Below are 17,107 nucleotides of genomic sequence, written 5' to 3'. Positions count from 1 at the left end.
ATATGTCCTCCCCTCAAAATAAAATAAAAAATGTTATACTTAGTTTTCCTAAAGCTTGTAAAAGAGAGAACATTTATACCATGAAAAATGCAAAACAAAAACGCAAACCAAAAAATAACTAATGCCTTGACACCAAACTCCCTTGTGGAATAAGAACGCCATTGTGTTTACAACTGACAATGAGTGCTTACAGGGAACTACTAAGCGCTGGATTTTGAGAAGTATGTGAAGTTCACGGCTCCATTGTTGCAGTAAACTTGCACAGCGTTATTGTTGTATGAATAAATTAGAATAGACGCACACTGGTCTGTTATTGCAGAGACATCAACTTAACATTTTCATGTCCATAAACATGACACAGAACAAAACAAACTGTGATGGGTTGCGTTAAAAATCAGTCCAACTTGCGTAATTGCATTACGACTCTGGCAGAGGTCTATCCTATGCCATGGCCATGAGGGGTATCAAAGCTTTATAATACCTTGTTATTAATAGCTGATCAATATTACCATTATTATAATTATTTTTATTGTTATTATTATTAAAATCATTGTTACCACTACTATTATTATCACTATTAATGACTTTATCAATATCTACCATTATTAATATTATTATTACTATTACTACTATTGTTTTTATTTGTCCTCTTCCTGACCCCTTTAACCTTCCCCTCATTCCGGATGAAATGAGTATATTTGTATATATGTTTGTCATTACTACTACTGATAATACTATTAATACTATTTGTCATTTCTAATTAATTGGATTTATCATTATTATTGTTATTATTATTAATATTGCTATTACTATTGCTGTTGTCACCTTCTTCATACCCCATTTTATTTCCTTATTTATACACATATATTTTTTGGTTATGTCTGTTGTACTTCCCTACATGATTCTTTATTCATACAGTAACACTCCCACACCAGTTACACGCACACACACACACACACACACACACACACACACACACACACACACACCGTACTGGCATGTTATGTTTTGTTGGCCCTTGTATTTGTATTTTGCATCTTACTTCTCTTTTGTAAATATTGTACTTGACTGTTTGCATAATAAAAAAAAATAAAATAAAAAAAAAATAAAAAAAATCAGTCCAACTTCCTCTTGGGAGGTCCTTGACCAATAAAAGCTACGATGGAGTCCAGACCTTCTGCCGTCAGTCTGAAGATCTGGCTTCGCAAGACTAATAACAGAATAACCTCCATAGAACTTGTATGGGGATTACAGGATTAAGAATGACTTGAGATCTGATTCACTCACCTCTGCAGACGGATCTGATACCCACATGACTTCCCTTCTCCCACCGGCTCTGCCCTTTCTGCAGCCACTCTCTCTGCGACCTAAATATAAGCACTTCATTTTAACCTCACACCTTTTTTTAAAAAAAAATAGAAAAATTCTTTAGTGGGATCACAGCTACTTTACAAATGATGTATGAATAGTGGGATAAACTATACTGCTAATTAAGTTGTTCAAAAATCAAGGAGAAAGAAGAAAGAACAAAAAAAAAGGGTTAGTTCACCCAAAAATAAAATTTATGTCATAAATTACTCACCTAAATCACATATCGCCAATTTCACGTGATTTTAGCAGTTTGACACGTGACCCAAACTGCTGAAATCACGTGACATTGGCGATCCGAATCATTGATCGATTCACTGATGACCATTTTTACCTTTATTTGAGGAACACGGAAGAGAAGACAATGAATAAAGTCGTAGTTTTTGATATTTTTGAACCAAAATGTATTATCGATGCTTCAAGAGATTCTAATCAACCAACTGATGTCACATATGGGCTACTTTGATGATGTTTTTATTAGCTTTCTGGAGAGTAAAGTGTGCATACACTGCATATGCTCTGGGACTAAAATATAAAAAATCTTAAACTGTGTTCCGAAGATGAACGGAGGTCTTACGCAGTGTTTCCCACACATAGACTAATTTGTGGCAGACTGCCACAGAATCAACACCAGCTGCCACATAATGCTTCGTCATTCATTCATTTTTACGCTATTTATGCTAAAAGACACACGCATATTCGTTTAGCTACATTTCCTTAGCTCTCCCTTCTCGGTGCGTTGCATTCGACCGTAAGTCTTAAACAAGTTTTGTTGCATTTTGGTTAGTTTATTTAGTGTGGCATAACAGTTAAAACCAAAGCAGTTGAATAACAGAGTTGCGACACGCGTTCATCTCGCGGAAGCATTACTTAGCATCTATTCAATACTTTTGAATAGACCAGTGTTTCCCAAACGGGGTGCCGTGAGCAGGGGTGCTGTGTAAAAGGTGGCGGGACGCACTTGCACCCCGGCTCATCTCACATCTGATGACGCATCTTTAATATGGGTTTTTACTTGAAAATAATGCTTTATGTATGTTTCTGTCGACGGATACACGTGTTGGCTACTCAGTTATACACTACAACAACAGTGATAATAAAAGAGAAATGTGGGCAAAAGGGTCTCTCTTTGTAAACTTTTTTCAATGCATGTGAGTGCTGCCATATGTCTGAATATTATGGGCTGTCTTTCAGACAGCATGTTCTCTTTTGTCTTGTATGTGAATGCTTTAAAAGCATTTGCATGAATAAAGCCCAATTTATACTTCTGCGTCAAGTGCACGCAGATGGTATGGCATACCATACGCATAGACACATTACATATGCCGTACCCTTCGCTGTAACCTGGGGGTGGGGGGTGTCTAACATGTATTTGAATACATGTTAGACATGGTCAAATACCACCCCGCCCCCCCAAAAAATCTGATATGGAACACCCACTGCAATGACATCTGGGGGGTTCAGAAAGCTCTTGGATCTTCATGCATGTTCCGAAGAACAAAGGTCTTATGGATTTGGAACAACATAAGGGTGAGTAATTAATGATAGAAATTTAATGGTGAAATAACCCTTCAGTAACTCACAGCATTAGTGTCACTAGTTATTCACTCACCGATCTGCCGCTCAAACAAATCTCATTTTCTGAACTCTTTACGTTCATTTAAAACTTAAGACTGCTCTTATGAGGATACTCGACAAAACAGAATTTTTTGCATAATTGTGTGTGCTATTGTTCATTCAAGCGCAAAAGTTAACTTGATTATGGCGCACGATACTGGCATGCATCTTTCAGACAGCATGTTCTCTTTTGTCTTGTATGTGAATGGTTTAAAAGCATTTGCATGAATAAAGCCCAATTTATACTTCTGCGTCAAGTGCACGCAGATGGTATGGCATACCATACGCATAGACACATTACATATGCCGTACCCTTCGCTGTAACCTGACAAAAATGTAATAACTGCGACTGCAAGCGCCGTGATTGGTACAGTGTTTTTTTTTAGACTTGCTGTCCACGTCCAGAAGGTAATGAAAACATCATCAAAGTAGTCCATATGTGACATCAGTTGGTTAGTTAGACTCTTTTGAAGCGTCGCCAATACATTTTGGTCCAAAAATAACAAAAAAATACGACTTTATTCAGCATTGTGTTCTCTTCCATGTTCCTCAAATAAAGATTCAAACGGTCATGATTCAGATCGTGTGTCAAACTGGCAAACTGCTGAAATCATGTAACATTGGCAATATGAATCATAAATCAATCTGCTGATTCGTGACCGTTTGATTCTTTATTTGAGGTTTGAAAACATACGCAGAAGAGAAGACAATGCTGAATAAAGTCGTATTTTTTGTTATTTTTGGACCAAAATGTATTGTCGAGGCTTCAAAAGAGTCTAACTAACCAACTAATGTAACATATGGACTACTTTGATGATGTTTTCATTACCTTCTGGACGTGGACAGCAAGTGGGAATACACATACATTCAAAGGACAGAAAGGCCTCGGACTAAATCTAAAATATCTTAAACTGTGTTCCGAGGATGAACAGAGGCCTTACGGGTGTGGAACGACATTGGGGTGAGTCATTAATGAAAGAAATGTCATTTTTGGGTGAACGTTTTGGGAAAAGCGTGATCATATGAATATAATACTAGCCCAAGGATAACTGAAACTGCAGCCTTCGCTAGATCATTCTAATTCGGTAGGTGGCAATGTCTAAAAAAATTAGGGACCTAGAGCTGAGATTCTGAAACTGCAGTCTCCAGTATTACAGGATCATGCAACTCACTGAAGCATTTGGCACACTTTACCCTAAGTTTGTAAGGCAAACAAGTTTGAGGCAAATACTAATGAGTTTATTGTACTTACAGATATGGCACTGATACGCCGTGGCTGTGTGCAAACCACTCTGCAGAGAGAGCCCGTGCCCCTCTGGATGAAGTCATCAAGGATGAATTGAGTGACCTGGGTGGTCTTACCACAGCCTGTCTCTCCACTGATTACCAGTACCTGGTTAGCATTGATTAGTTTTACCAGCTCCTACAGTAAGACAAATGAGAGAATGAAAAATAGTAATTTTCACTGGGTGGTCAGTAAAATAAAACACTTCTTCACATTTAGACAAAAAGAGATGTAAACACATCACTCTTACACTGTAAATAATGTTTATACATTTTACAGAAAAATACTGTAAAATTGCTACAATAAAAAAAAAAAAAAAGTTAATAGGTTGCCTTACAAATGGTGAAAATCTGTAAGCATTATCTGAAATTTTACTGTAAAATACTGTTCAAAAACTATGAATAGCCATAAAATAAAATTAATTACCATATAATAAAAAAACAGTAAGCTTTTGTGTTGGGATTTGGGAAGCTGAATTTTACTTAAATATAGTTACACATCCAGTCAAACCAAAATTTATTCGGACACCTTCAACATTCTCTCACATTATCACAGTGTACACTGTCAGAACAAATTAATCTGGATAATGGCAGATATCTTTGATAGAACATGTAAATGATTACATTCAACAAATAAGCTGTCAGCTGTCGCATTTAAAGGGTTACTTCAGCAATTAGCATATGGCTTTGTATCAGTAGAAACCCTGAAGTATATTCAAATGATTGTGCTTTCCCCCCTCATATCCCCCTGAGACAAGAGATTTATGCAGTTTATTTCAAGAAAAATTCCTCCTATGATGCAAATTGACGATATTTGCACCATAGGAGGAATGTTTGGCCAGAGGCTAAAGACTACAGCCAGCAGAGGGAGCCATTCCCACGTTTTGAACCCGCGCATGGGGGATGGAAGATTACACACAGAACTATGGTGAGCAATGTAAGTCTTTTAAATTCTTAAAATAATTTCTATGAAAGTTAAGCTTGCAAAGGCATGAACTGAAACGCGCCAGACTGAACTCGTTGTGAATGTATCTTGCGAGTGTAGTCACGATTACCTCAGCTCTCATCATGAGAGCTCATCAGCTCATTTATCTCACTCCTGCAGTTAGTGCTCAGTGCTGTTATACTCGCGCGGTGACTCACTCATTATATTGAACAGACACGTTCAGTTTTTAATTGTAATGTCTTCTCCAACTCAGTCACAGTAATCAAGTTGGTGGCTTTGGGAATGGCCTCACAGGGCAGTGACACATTCTGGGAATTGTAGTCTTTCATCCCCATGAGACAATATATATTTTCTGTCTTTTCTCAGTCTAGAAGGCACCAAATTCAAAAATAATTTCACATTTCTACTACATTGATGACCCAGTTTAAATACAGATTCATCTTCCCAGCGCTGAAGTACCCCTTTAAGTACATAATTAGATAATACCAATTTAGGTAAACCAATTACCAAGAAATGCTTAATTGTGTATATTTTGTGGTATAAAAGGTTGCATTAGCAAAAAGATAATTTTGTCTGAATAATTTTGATCCCACATTTATATCAATTTCACTGTATGAATTTTGGGGTATAATATGTCACAGTTTACGTTATTTTGCAATCCTCACCTACATAAATGAACTATAGTGTCTTGCACCCACTAGGAAAAATTATTAACTGGTGTCTGAATAATTTTGGATTTGACTTTATTACTAAAATGTCCTTTCTTATTTTTATCAGTTATGTACATTAGTGTGTTTTGTGTTACATTTTGTGTTTTTTAGTTCATGTTTAATGCGTTATAGTGTTGTGTGTTACCCAGATGGGTTTTGTCTTTGCGTGTATGACCACCTTGTTTTAGGAGACTGCTTTACGATAAACTCTGATTCATCATGTGGCTTTCTATTGTGCCACCTGCATTATTGTGGTAGTTATCAGTACATTTTAATGTAAAAGGCAGATTTTGGTAGTTAAAGTAGGTAATTACAGTTAATTAAAATGAATGAAACCAATTTCTCAATACTTAGGTCACTTAGGAAAATCTTCACACAATTCTCCTAACAAACTTTCACATTGGCAAAGCAGTTCATTTCACATTCAAAATGCGCTAAAAATACCAAAACACTTCATTCAAGTCTCAGATCAACTCATTCTTCCATAACACTAACAATGATTTTCAACCAACGATTGTGACCAATGATTGTCAGTCATAAAATGAAGGCTGAAAAAAAAACATTATACAATGATTTTAATTATTATATTAATCATTTTCTTTTGTCAAATGTCTTCACAAACTAGAATGACACTCTCTACTGCTTATAGTTCACTGCAGTTTATCTAAGTTTATTACGTTTTTTTCTCTTTTGAATGGATGGCGTTCAGTTACATCTAGTTTCTTTGAAAGCATTTGATTTTTTTAGATTCAACATTTATATATCAATATTGTATTATGTTTTGAACGGTTTTGAAAAGAGTCTGTAAACATGTGAAAATTGGCCAAATTAGTTATAGTACATAAAATTTTGGTGGCGTTTGTGTCTAAGTGAGAAAATAATTCATGTAATTTGATAGAAGTCATCGCTGAATGTATATTATTGCCAAAGCAATAATAAATAATCCACAGTTTAGATCACATGGACTGCTGTCGTGATCACTGAAGGGTTTTGAAAAAGTTACACAAGTATTGAGAAATAGGTCCTGACGATTGTAAAAAAAAATACAAAAATAAAAAAAACTGTAAAATTATCCATTTAATGACAAATATGGTTATATGTTGTAAAATATACACAGGCATTGTCGCTATTTTTTTTGAATAATCTGATCTAATATGATTTCTGACCCTTCTGGTTGACAGAATAATAATCATACACTGTTTGTTAACAGGCCGGAGGAGAACTGGCTGAGTCTGGTTTCTCCCAATGTTTATTTTTCTCCATCATGCCCTGATGGAGTTTTGGTTCCTTGCCACTGTCGCCTTTGAATACTTTTTTTCTTGCACAGTTGGGGAAACTACAATTTCGATCTAAGTTTTCAACTAAATATACAAATAAAATGAATTACTAAATTAAATGCATCAACTATATCACTGATCCGCCCACATTGTCGCTATATGATCAAATGAAATGAGCTTATGACATCACCGTTTTCTCCAGAACGACTGTACAGCCAAATCAATTTTTTTTGCGGTATATTCTTGCTTAACGATGTGAAGCTGCTTTGAAACAATCGTCATTGTAAAAGCGCTTTATAAATAAAGTTGACTTGACTTTTTATGGTAAATTTCTGGCAACCACAGCTGTAATTTTTTTTAAATAGTAAATTTAACAGGTTATTTACAGTGATATAACGGTTTATGAATCACAAATGGGTGATATTTACCTCTCTCATCCCATAGGAAGGGAGCTTTTCTCTGAATTTCTGAAAAAGGAAAAGCCGCATTAAAAAAAGTTGAGGACAAAAGCATATTTCTGGTTTCTTTTTTTTTTTTTACATGAAGTTTTAGCGAATATTTCTCTGTCTGTCTCACCAGCATATCAATGTATCTAGCGTTATCTTTTTTCTTCTCCAGATCTTTCTTGAGCTCTTCATCCAGGGAGGGTTTCCGCAAAACATCCTGGAATAAGTATTCCAGATCAGCATAATTAGGGTCCTCTTTAACATTTGCTCCCCGCTCATCTTCCCGTTTCTCCTCTTTAGGCTCAATTTTTGGCACTTTCACAGTGTTCTGAGGTTCTGGTGGATCCTCTCCATCAAAGTAACTGGAATGCAGACACAATTTTGTTAAGCATAATTCTGGAAAACACAACTTTAAAATTCATTGTCCATGATTTCAACGACTATGTGGACTATTCAATGACTGATGACTGTACAATATTGTTTTTTGCACCTGTGGCCAATGGGCTCCTCCTTCACCCTCCAGCTCTGAGAAGTGGAGGGATGCGCGTCCCTGACCGGATCTCTTTGGACAGAATTCAGCAACTGAGTAATGTGCTGCTCTCGTGATTCATCCATCTGAACAACAGCCCTCTAAAATGACACAAACAATTTCAGTCTTAAAATATGCATAATTGTATAAATATTTATTGGTCAAATAAAAAATTTCCCAGTGTTGTAATGTATTTATTTTTAATTAAAGCACTTTAAACTTTATAGAATGTCTCATGATCTTAAAATCCATTAGAGCTAAAGACTTTTTCTTTAATGCTTGAAATTTGTTTTGTAGACAAGCACAATTTTACTTCACTGCAACTTTTTGACTTTTTAGAATGACTGATCATGCTGAAAATCATTTATAATCACATAAGGTTAATAAATAAAACTGTGTTTATTTCAGTTCAGAAGTTGTGTAAAGTTACATGTTCACCCACAATATAACGTCTCACATCAATATTACACTTATAGCTGGTAACCTCAGACAACACATTACCAAGTATTAACATTCAACTATATTTCATAAACAATTTACAACTCACAGATTTTCTCTCTGCCTCAGATCTTTTAATACCACCCCATTTGGCATACCACAGTCCAATTTCTCGTCCCTTCAAATGGGGTGGATGCTTGCCTCCTCCTCCTCCTCCGCCTCCTCCTCCTCTTCGTCCCCTTCCATGTCCTTGCTCTTCCTTTGAGTCCCAGTCGGAGCTCCTCGTGTGTCCTGCACCCCCACTTGATCCAACCCCTCCATCCCACCTGGACCCTCCATCTCCGAACCGCCGACCCCCTCCTCTCCGACCGCGTCTATTACCGAATCCATAACTCATGCCGCCGGACTAAATATAGCACCGGTCAGCGATTCAGAGCAGCTGCTGCAAATCTGAAGCCTGTTTAAAGATGATAAAGCGTTATGATGCTTCTGATTGTCATTGAACACTACTAAGGCTACTACAGTCCAACATACCGCTATTTCCTCAAATATCTGAAACGTCGTACACATATGACGAACAGGTTAAAGCCGAGGCGACTAATATTGACGTTATGGTATGCGATTGGTGCTGGCTGCGCATGCGCTGTAAATAAAAAAAACCGAGTGTGTGTGTGTGTGTGTGTGTGTCTATATATATATATATATATATATATATATATATATATATATATATATATATATATATATATATATATATATATATATATATATATATATATATATATATTTTTTTTTTTTTTACAGTCTATGGTATGTGTGTGTGTGTGTGTGTGTGTGTGTGTGTGTGTGTGCGTGTGTGTGTGTGTGTGCACGTGCGCGTTTATTTGTTTTACTGAATTACTCAACACGTAATCTTGTTTTGTTGTCTATAATCGTATTAATATTATATTATTCACCTAAAATAAAAATAAAAAACTGCTTAATCCAGCCTGACTGTTTTTTTTTGTTGTTGTTGTTTTTGCTAGTTTTAACGGGTCTACCAGTCTGAGAAGCAGAAAAGTGCCCAAAACCAGCCAACATATATTCAACAATAATAATAATAATAATAATAATAATAATAATAATAATAATAATAATAATAATAATAATAATAATAAATACACTAACGATAATGAAAACAATACGATTCATTTGGGCCTATATAGCCGATATATTTACATAATACAAATAATAGGCTACTGATGAACAATCAAGGAACAACAAAGGAAACAAGCAGTCAAACTGTGAGCATACAATAACAGTATGGATTTGACAATGTATATAATGTATAAAAAAAGTTGTTTTGTTGTTGTTGTTTTTTTTTTTTTGTTGTTGTTAATCCAATCAATGATGGCGCAAAGGCAACAAATTATTTCTTTAATTGAGGAAATCCAGGGGTTTCCCTCGCCCAAAAATGTCTTGATTGAATGCATTATTAGAAATATCCTTTTTTTTATTTTATTTTTTTTATCCCACTATCAACTGGAATAAAATCATTAACAGTTGTGGTTGAACATGATGTAACCAAAGGGAAGGAAAACATATACCTCTGAGAAAAGAAAAGAAAAAAATCTGAGGGGGAAAAATGCTAATGAGATTTCCCACACAGAAAACAGTAGCAAGTCATGGGGAAGGTTTAATGTTCATCTCAAGACCCAGAAACACTAATGATGTTCACTTAGCATCTCCATTGGTGGTGTAATCTTATAGAAACATGTCCAAGTCTAGGATAAGTTATTTTCTCCTTTTTTTCCTGTAGCATCACAAAGCAAAAATGTATCAACAAAAAGGAGCTGTGTGTTTACTCCCTTATAGTATAAAGTATAAAGACTTCAGGCAATTCTCCTAATGCTTATACTCTAATTGGCCTATGCTCATGTTGTCAACGGTGTCTTGTTTAAAGGGAGCAGAGCATGCAGGGATTAACAGGGAGTTGAAACAGCGACTGTTTTAACAGAAGGCAGGGAGATAATTAGAACCCTGTGGCGTTGTGATGAGAGAACTGCGTGGGGAAGGTGCGGAGGACTTATCCTGTGCAAGCTTCCAGACCCTGTCATGAAATATGTATTAGATCTTTACCATCACAGCAAGTCCCCATTTTTAAATGAACCTACACGCATTCTTTCTCTTCCTATTTCCCTCTCTTGTACTGTCCACATGTATCCCCAAACTTACACTCACACCTTGAATTGTGTTTTCATGAAAATGTGTAAACTTTAAAAATTGCATTAATTATCTTGTTGTAACATAGTTCTGGAACTTTTTGACTCCAATGCCCCTCACAATGTCCACAACAAGATTCAAAAACATTTTTTTCACAAACAGTCATGAATATTTTTTTGTAACGTATATACATTGACCAGTGAACATAAACAGAAGCTCAACACATGCTTGGTTCTCGCATGTCAAGTGAACATGCTTGAGTCATTTCCCAATACTGCTTTGTGCATTGACTAATGTTTCTATGGATCAAAGCCGAAATTAAATATGCTGATCACATAAAGTGATTGTGTCGTAGGTTTATATTTGTAGGTTTTTGTAGGTTTATACTGGACACAATTATTGGCGAGTAAAATTTCTCTGAAGTATATTCCCAATTATTTATCTATTATTATTATTATTATTATTATTATTATTATTAGCCAGGGTGACTAAGACCATGAAACTGTCCAGCTATGACTTCTATGAGCTATGAGGAACACAAAGGCCAGATTCCCTTAAGCATCCATAACAATGAGTTAAACCAAAAAATACAGGGCTGATGTGAACGCTGCTTTAGTGTAAGCTCGGAGAGGCGGCTGCACATAAGCTGTCTAGAGATGAGAGCGATCGATCTGTTGCTAAAAGCTTTCCTACCATACATAAAGGGTCATCATGTTCTAGTCCGAACGGACAACATGCCAATATAAATCGCAAGGGTGGACTCAGGCCAAGCAACATGCACACGACGACGAAACGCCTCCTTTTATGGACTTATGGGCTCGATAAGGGCAGCGCATGTGCCAGGCATTCTGAACCAGGGCCCACAAACCCACAAACGGTTCAGTCAATTTGGAGCTTCTTCGGCAAGGCAAAGGTCAATCTCTTTACCTCAGAAGACAATGCTCATTGCCCAACATTTTTCAAGAGTAGGGATGTACTGGCCCATGGCTGGCTCAGCTGCCCGCTGTAAGCATTCCCTCCAGTTGCGATGTTACCTTAGGTCATCAAACGGATCAGGGAGAGCAAGTGTGCAGTGCTTTAGGAAGAACGAGTTGACTCAGATGCAATAGACCTCCTCACTCGGGCGAAGGGGAAGATCTGACATCCCCATCCTGACTTGTGGGCCTTTCATGTATAGCACATCAATGGATACCCAGGAACCTCTCAAAAGGGGTGCTGAATACTTTTTCTGCTTTAAAATTGTCAATGATTTCAAGGTGGTGCACAGAGAACCCGGACCCACACTCATGGAGTGGCAGAAGTGCTCTCCTTTCTTCAAGAGCTTTTGGACGTGGGTCGCGCCTCTTCAGTGCTTAAAGTATATTTGGTGGCCATAGCAGCGTTTCACACTTATGTGGCTGGACAGTCACTGGGGAGAAGCGATCTAATCCTGCACTTCTTCAGAGGAGCTATGAGGCTGAACTTGCCTCTAACCCCATCAGTTCCTATTTGGGACCTTTCTATGGTCCTAGAGGCCATGAAAGGTGCCCTATTTGAGCTGTAAGCCTGTAAGCCTTTAGTCTGTAAGCCTGAAGCACCTTTTGCTCAGAACTGCTCTCTTGCTTGCGTTAGCTTCAGTCAAGTGATTTGGTGATTTACATGTGCTCTTGGTAAGCACTTACTGACTTAAATTTGGGCCTAACGACTCCAGAGCTGACCTTAAACCAAGACACGGGTATGTACCCAAAGTGCGCTCCATTCCGTTCAGAGCACAGACAATTTTGCTATCAGCTCTTCCCTCATTTGAAGATGAAAGAGACATTAATTTACTCTGTCCAGTCAGGGCTCTTACAGTTTGTTTGGGGCGTTCCGCTGCATCTAGGCAGTCAAAACAACACTTTGTACAGTAACATTTTAAGTTGTCATTTGCTGATGTTACATTGTACCCCACCTATGGGACATATTGTCACATTTCACTTCCATTCTTTCGGAGTAAATCAAGAAAAAAGTATACCCGTATTAATGAAACAAAACCACATAATTGTACTAGACGTGTGCAATTAATGTGGGAAAAAATAAATGAAAAAAATAATAAAAAATACTCTAAACCCCAAGTGGATTTACACATACTGAGAAAAAATGCTTACAGCCAAACGTGGGGATGTGCCCCACTCTCCCCTATATCCTTACATGAGGCTCACCATTCATTAGCCTCTTTTAAGGACACTAACCTTTCCTCTGGCTCATAAAATGGGCCGAAGTTTAAAATTGGGTTCCCATAGCATAAGGCTAACTAGAAGAAAACGAGTATTGTGTAACCAGCTGTGCTATTGTGCTTAGATCAGGCGATCACTTTCTGACGACTTAACCTGAATCCTATGGTTTGGGGTCCGCTATGCAACTGCACTGCGTTTTACATATATACAATTATAAGGATATATATATATATATATATATATATATATATATATATATATATATATATATATATATATATATATATATATATATATATATATATATATATATATATTATTTATTTTTTTTGCTTTAATATTCTCAAGAAAATACATATTTCCTATAATGTAATCTAACTTACACAATACTCATTCCCGTCTCTCAGGGAACCGACTGATAACCAAGACGTTTTGGATGTTGGTACCTTCACTATTATATACCACAGGGGTCCCCAATCTCTCCAGGACCGAGATTGGGGACCCCTGCTTTACCAGCTCTTCCCTTGTGAACCAACTTAGAAAGTGTATGCTACCTAGCTGACCATCAGTTACCAAATTAACATACAGTATGTAAATTCATGGCCTAAACTTGTCTTTTTAAAAGAAACAAGATTACCATCTAAAATAGCATATCATTATTAAGATTAGCATGTGTTTAGTATAACAAAAGCAGGCCTTTAAATGAACATGGTGGGCAAAAGTGATGGTGGTTGTGGGATTCCTCTCCTCATTTCAAGGTTTCTGAGTTTCAATCAATCCAGTCCAACTCTGTGGAAAAGCTTTACACACAGGCCAATAGCTTTACACTCCACCCACAGACCTATGGTGGTACTCTGAAGCTTAAGTCTTTACATTATTAAGCAGACAAGGGAGTTGGGGGTCTCTGACATTGATATATCTGGCAGGATGTGACAGGCTGTGAAGAGTGTGTGCGTGTGTGTCACTTAAATTCACATGTCTGTCGGTGAAGGATTAAAAGGTGTTATTTTAGGATAGATGTTGTAACAGGAAGTAATAGGAGCTTGCAGCTTGTCATCTCATAAGAAATGACGCAAATCTGTTTAGCAAATATTTTTGTGTGTGTCTTTTATCTGTCCATCTCTTATTACTTCCATTTTCCCTTTGTCCGAATATTTTTAATAAACACTTCATCCCTCAGTCAGTATGACAGGTTTTTTTTCATTTCAAGGAGCATCTTGTTCTCACTTTTACTCTTTAATCACCACCTCTGTAACTCTCTGCTGATTTAACACTGTGTCACTCTTTCACTCCCTACACACCATCTGATAGCTTTAGACGAAACTCACAGTTAATTGTGTTAAAATCTGAATGCCGGGCTCTTGTAAAAAGCCTTGTTGTTTGTGATAGGGAAGCAGACGGGAATGGGTGTGTGTGTCAAGTCTTAAAAATGGCAGCTGAGATGAAACAGAAATGGAGGAAAGAGAGCTTTCATTTCCGTAAGAGCAGCTCTGCTGTGAACTTGTGATGGGTTGCTCTAATCAGACCGTAGTCCCTCCAATGCCCTGCAGCTGCAGCAACGGATGTCTGCAGGTGCAAGAGACGAAAGAAATGTGCCTTGGAGATGTGATAATATTTAATATATTTCGGAAAGTTTTAGAGAGTCTTTGGATAATAAAGGTACTGGTAAAAGAGTTTAGTCTCATGGAAATCTATCCAATTAATGTCAAGGATTTTTGAATGTGAAAATAAGTCGATTAATTGGGTGCAGGGTTAAATGTCATAAATGAACATAATTTACAAAAAATATTCTAATTAAGGCAGTTCTAAGAAAGTTGAACTTATCCTTGTAAAAAAGAAAAAGAAAAAAAGAAGTACATGTTAGCCTGCTATACTTGTTAGGGAATTAATACTTTAAAATAACATACTTAACATAATGGTATGTTTTCAGGTACTTCAGGGATTTAATTGCAATTAAATGTAAATGTAATATAGTTAAAATGTATATTTAAGTTTTTTAAATTGCTTACAATTTTTCAAACTATCTAATGTTCTCTAAACTTTACACACAAAACCACAAAGCACACACAACATGCAAAACATCACACAACTAGCTCTTGAAAAACTATTAAAGGGTGGGGGGTGGGGGGGTGAAATGCTGTTTCATGCATACTGAGCTTTTTACACTGTTAAAGACTTGGATTCCCATCCTAAACATAGACAAAGTTTCAAAAACTAATGTTGGACATTTGATAGAGTATTTCTGTGTCAAAAATACTCCTTCCGGTTTCTCACAAGTTTCGGAGAGTTTTTTTCGAGTATGGGTTGGCTTGACGTTAATAGATCGGAAGGTCCTTGTATGGGCCGTACGGGCTCTTCTCCCGGTAGGGTGCACGCGCGCGTGTGACTAGAGCGAGAGAGGAAATGCACCCCCATAAACACTCGCTCAGCTGCAGATCCAGTCGTCCGTGAACACTTATGATGCGCCGCGCTCCACTTTATTCCTATGGGTGACGTCGAGCGACTTCAACGCTTCAGCACAGCATTCCGGGAAGGCAGCGCTGCATTTGAACCGATTTGAACGCAGAAATGACGGGAAGCTTCACAACATCGCGGATTTCCACGGTCACTGCTGTCACAGGACTTCACCAAATCATACCAAAGAAGTGTGTTTTTGACGGAGTGGTCCCAGTGGTAAAGGTTCGGTCCTGCTTTGGAAGCAGTCGGTGAGTAAAACTGCTTCAAATGTCTGTGCTGTTGGCTATTGTCGCGTGAGTAAACATCAGTAAACGACACGAATGTCAGTAAACGAATCAGTAAACGAATGTGCTTCGTCATTCAAATGCGCTAAAGGTTACTCCATTGTTGTTCTATGTATAACGTTACACTAGTCTGACGTGAAAAAACGTTTTTGCTTACTACTGCTAAGGTTTAGTCGTAACAATAGTCCATAAACCGAATCATATCCTCATAAACTGCGAGTAAAGACACACAAATGTTGACAGGCCACTAAATACAGTACATACCACAGAGACGGACGTCCTGCTGTTCCTGTTTCTCCTGTTCAATTTATTTCAGCCTGATTCTGGATCACGTATTACCTGAATCCGATCGATAGCCATGGGTTTCTCCACGCTTGAGGACGTCACCGCTTTGGGTGTGCTCGTCATGCTTTAGCTCTGCCCACACGATACGCCTCCAGGCGCTCGTTTTTTTTTTTCCGGAAAGACTCGGTACAGCCCATATTTCTTTTATAAATATAATAAAACTAAAGACTTTTCGGAGATATGAAGGATGCAATACTACTCTATAGGTACTCAAGATTGACATGAGATTGACTGAAACTGAGTGTTTCACCCCCCCTTTAAAAACTAGTTTAACTCTACAAAAAATTGCATAGCTCTGCACATATATTATCAAATGATTAGCCGTATATCAATGTAAAAAAAAAAAAAAAGGCTCCAATTAAAAATTTGTGACTCAAAATTAGTGACTGGTCACATCTTATATTTTCTGTTGGCTGAATTAAAATTCTCTGAATGGATTTTTCAGTTGGTTGAATTCAAATTCTGTGAATTGATGCAATTTAATTCACATAAATTAAATCCGGCTAACTGAAAAATTTAGATGATCATTCAAGCGATCAGTCACTTGAAAATGTTCAATTGGAGACCTGATTTTTTTTTTTTTTTACAGTGAACACATAGCCAAACTATACACACGTATAGTAATTACTGATAAAGACAACTATACAAACTATACACACATATGAAAAATGTAAAACTACAGTTTTTCATAGCACTCACAACATGTATGCAACAAATACAGTATACAGTATGTATACTACAGTATATACACAACTGATAAATTTTACATTTACTGAACTGAATGAACAGTGAACTGACGAGAGCTGTATAATGACAATGATGGCTAAAGCAAAATTTTAATTTGTTTCTATTGGGAAGTCGCTATGAAGTTTTTCAAAACATTGTGTTTTGATTTCCAAGTGAACAAATTATGTGCGGGAAACATGATTATAAGTTGTAGGTAATAATCAGTAAATTAATAACAATAATTAATAATAATTTTCACGTTGTGTAGTAGTCCAAAACACGG

The 17,107-nt window shown here is 37.0% G+C and overlaps 1 protein-coding gene across 1 annotated transcript in view; it reads right to left on the bottom strand.

The window, feature by feature from the left end:
- Nucleotides 1–9,189, bottom strand: part of dhx36 (DEAH (Asp-Glu-Ala-His) box polypeptide 36) — a 49,830-nt gene extending 40,641 nt beyond the window's left edge. Inside the window, exons 1-6 of the mRNA XM_067419888.1 lie at nucleotides 8,725–9,189; nucleotides 8,139–8,278; nucleotides 7,779–8,010; nucleotides 7,631–7,669; nucleotides 4,238–4,408; nucleotides 1,288–1,367 (exon numbers count right to left, since the gene is read on the bottom strand). Of these exons, the coding sequence (XP_067275989.1) occupies nucleotides 1,288–1,367; nucleotides 4,238–4,408; nucleotides 7,631–7,669; nucleotides 7,779–8,010; nucleotides 8,139–8,278; nucleotides 8,725–9,012 (950 nt within the window). The 5' untranslated portion in view covers nucleotides 9,013–9,189. The remainder of the gene's footprint in view (nucleotides 1–1,287; nucleotides 1,368–4,237; nucleotides 4,409–7,630; nucleotides 7,670–7,778; nucleotides 8,011–8,138; nucleotides 8,279–8,724) is intronic.
- Between the last annotated feature and the right edge of the window lie 7,918 nt (nucleotides 9,190–17,107).

This window comes from Pseudorasbora parva, chromosome 16 (assembly GCF_024679245.1).
Source record: "Pseudorasbora parva isolate DD20220531a chromosome 16, ASM2467924v1, whole genome shotgun sequence".
NCBI classification, from domain to species: Eukaryota; Metazoa; Chordata; class Actinopteri; order Cypriniformes; family Gobionidae; genus Pseudorasbora; species Pseudorasbora parva.
The sequence above is the reverse complement of the archived record's forward strand: the minus strand, read 5'-3'. Positions and strand labels throughout refer to the sequence as shown.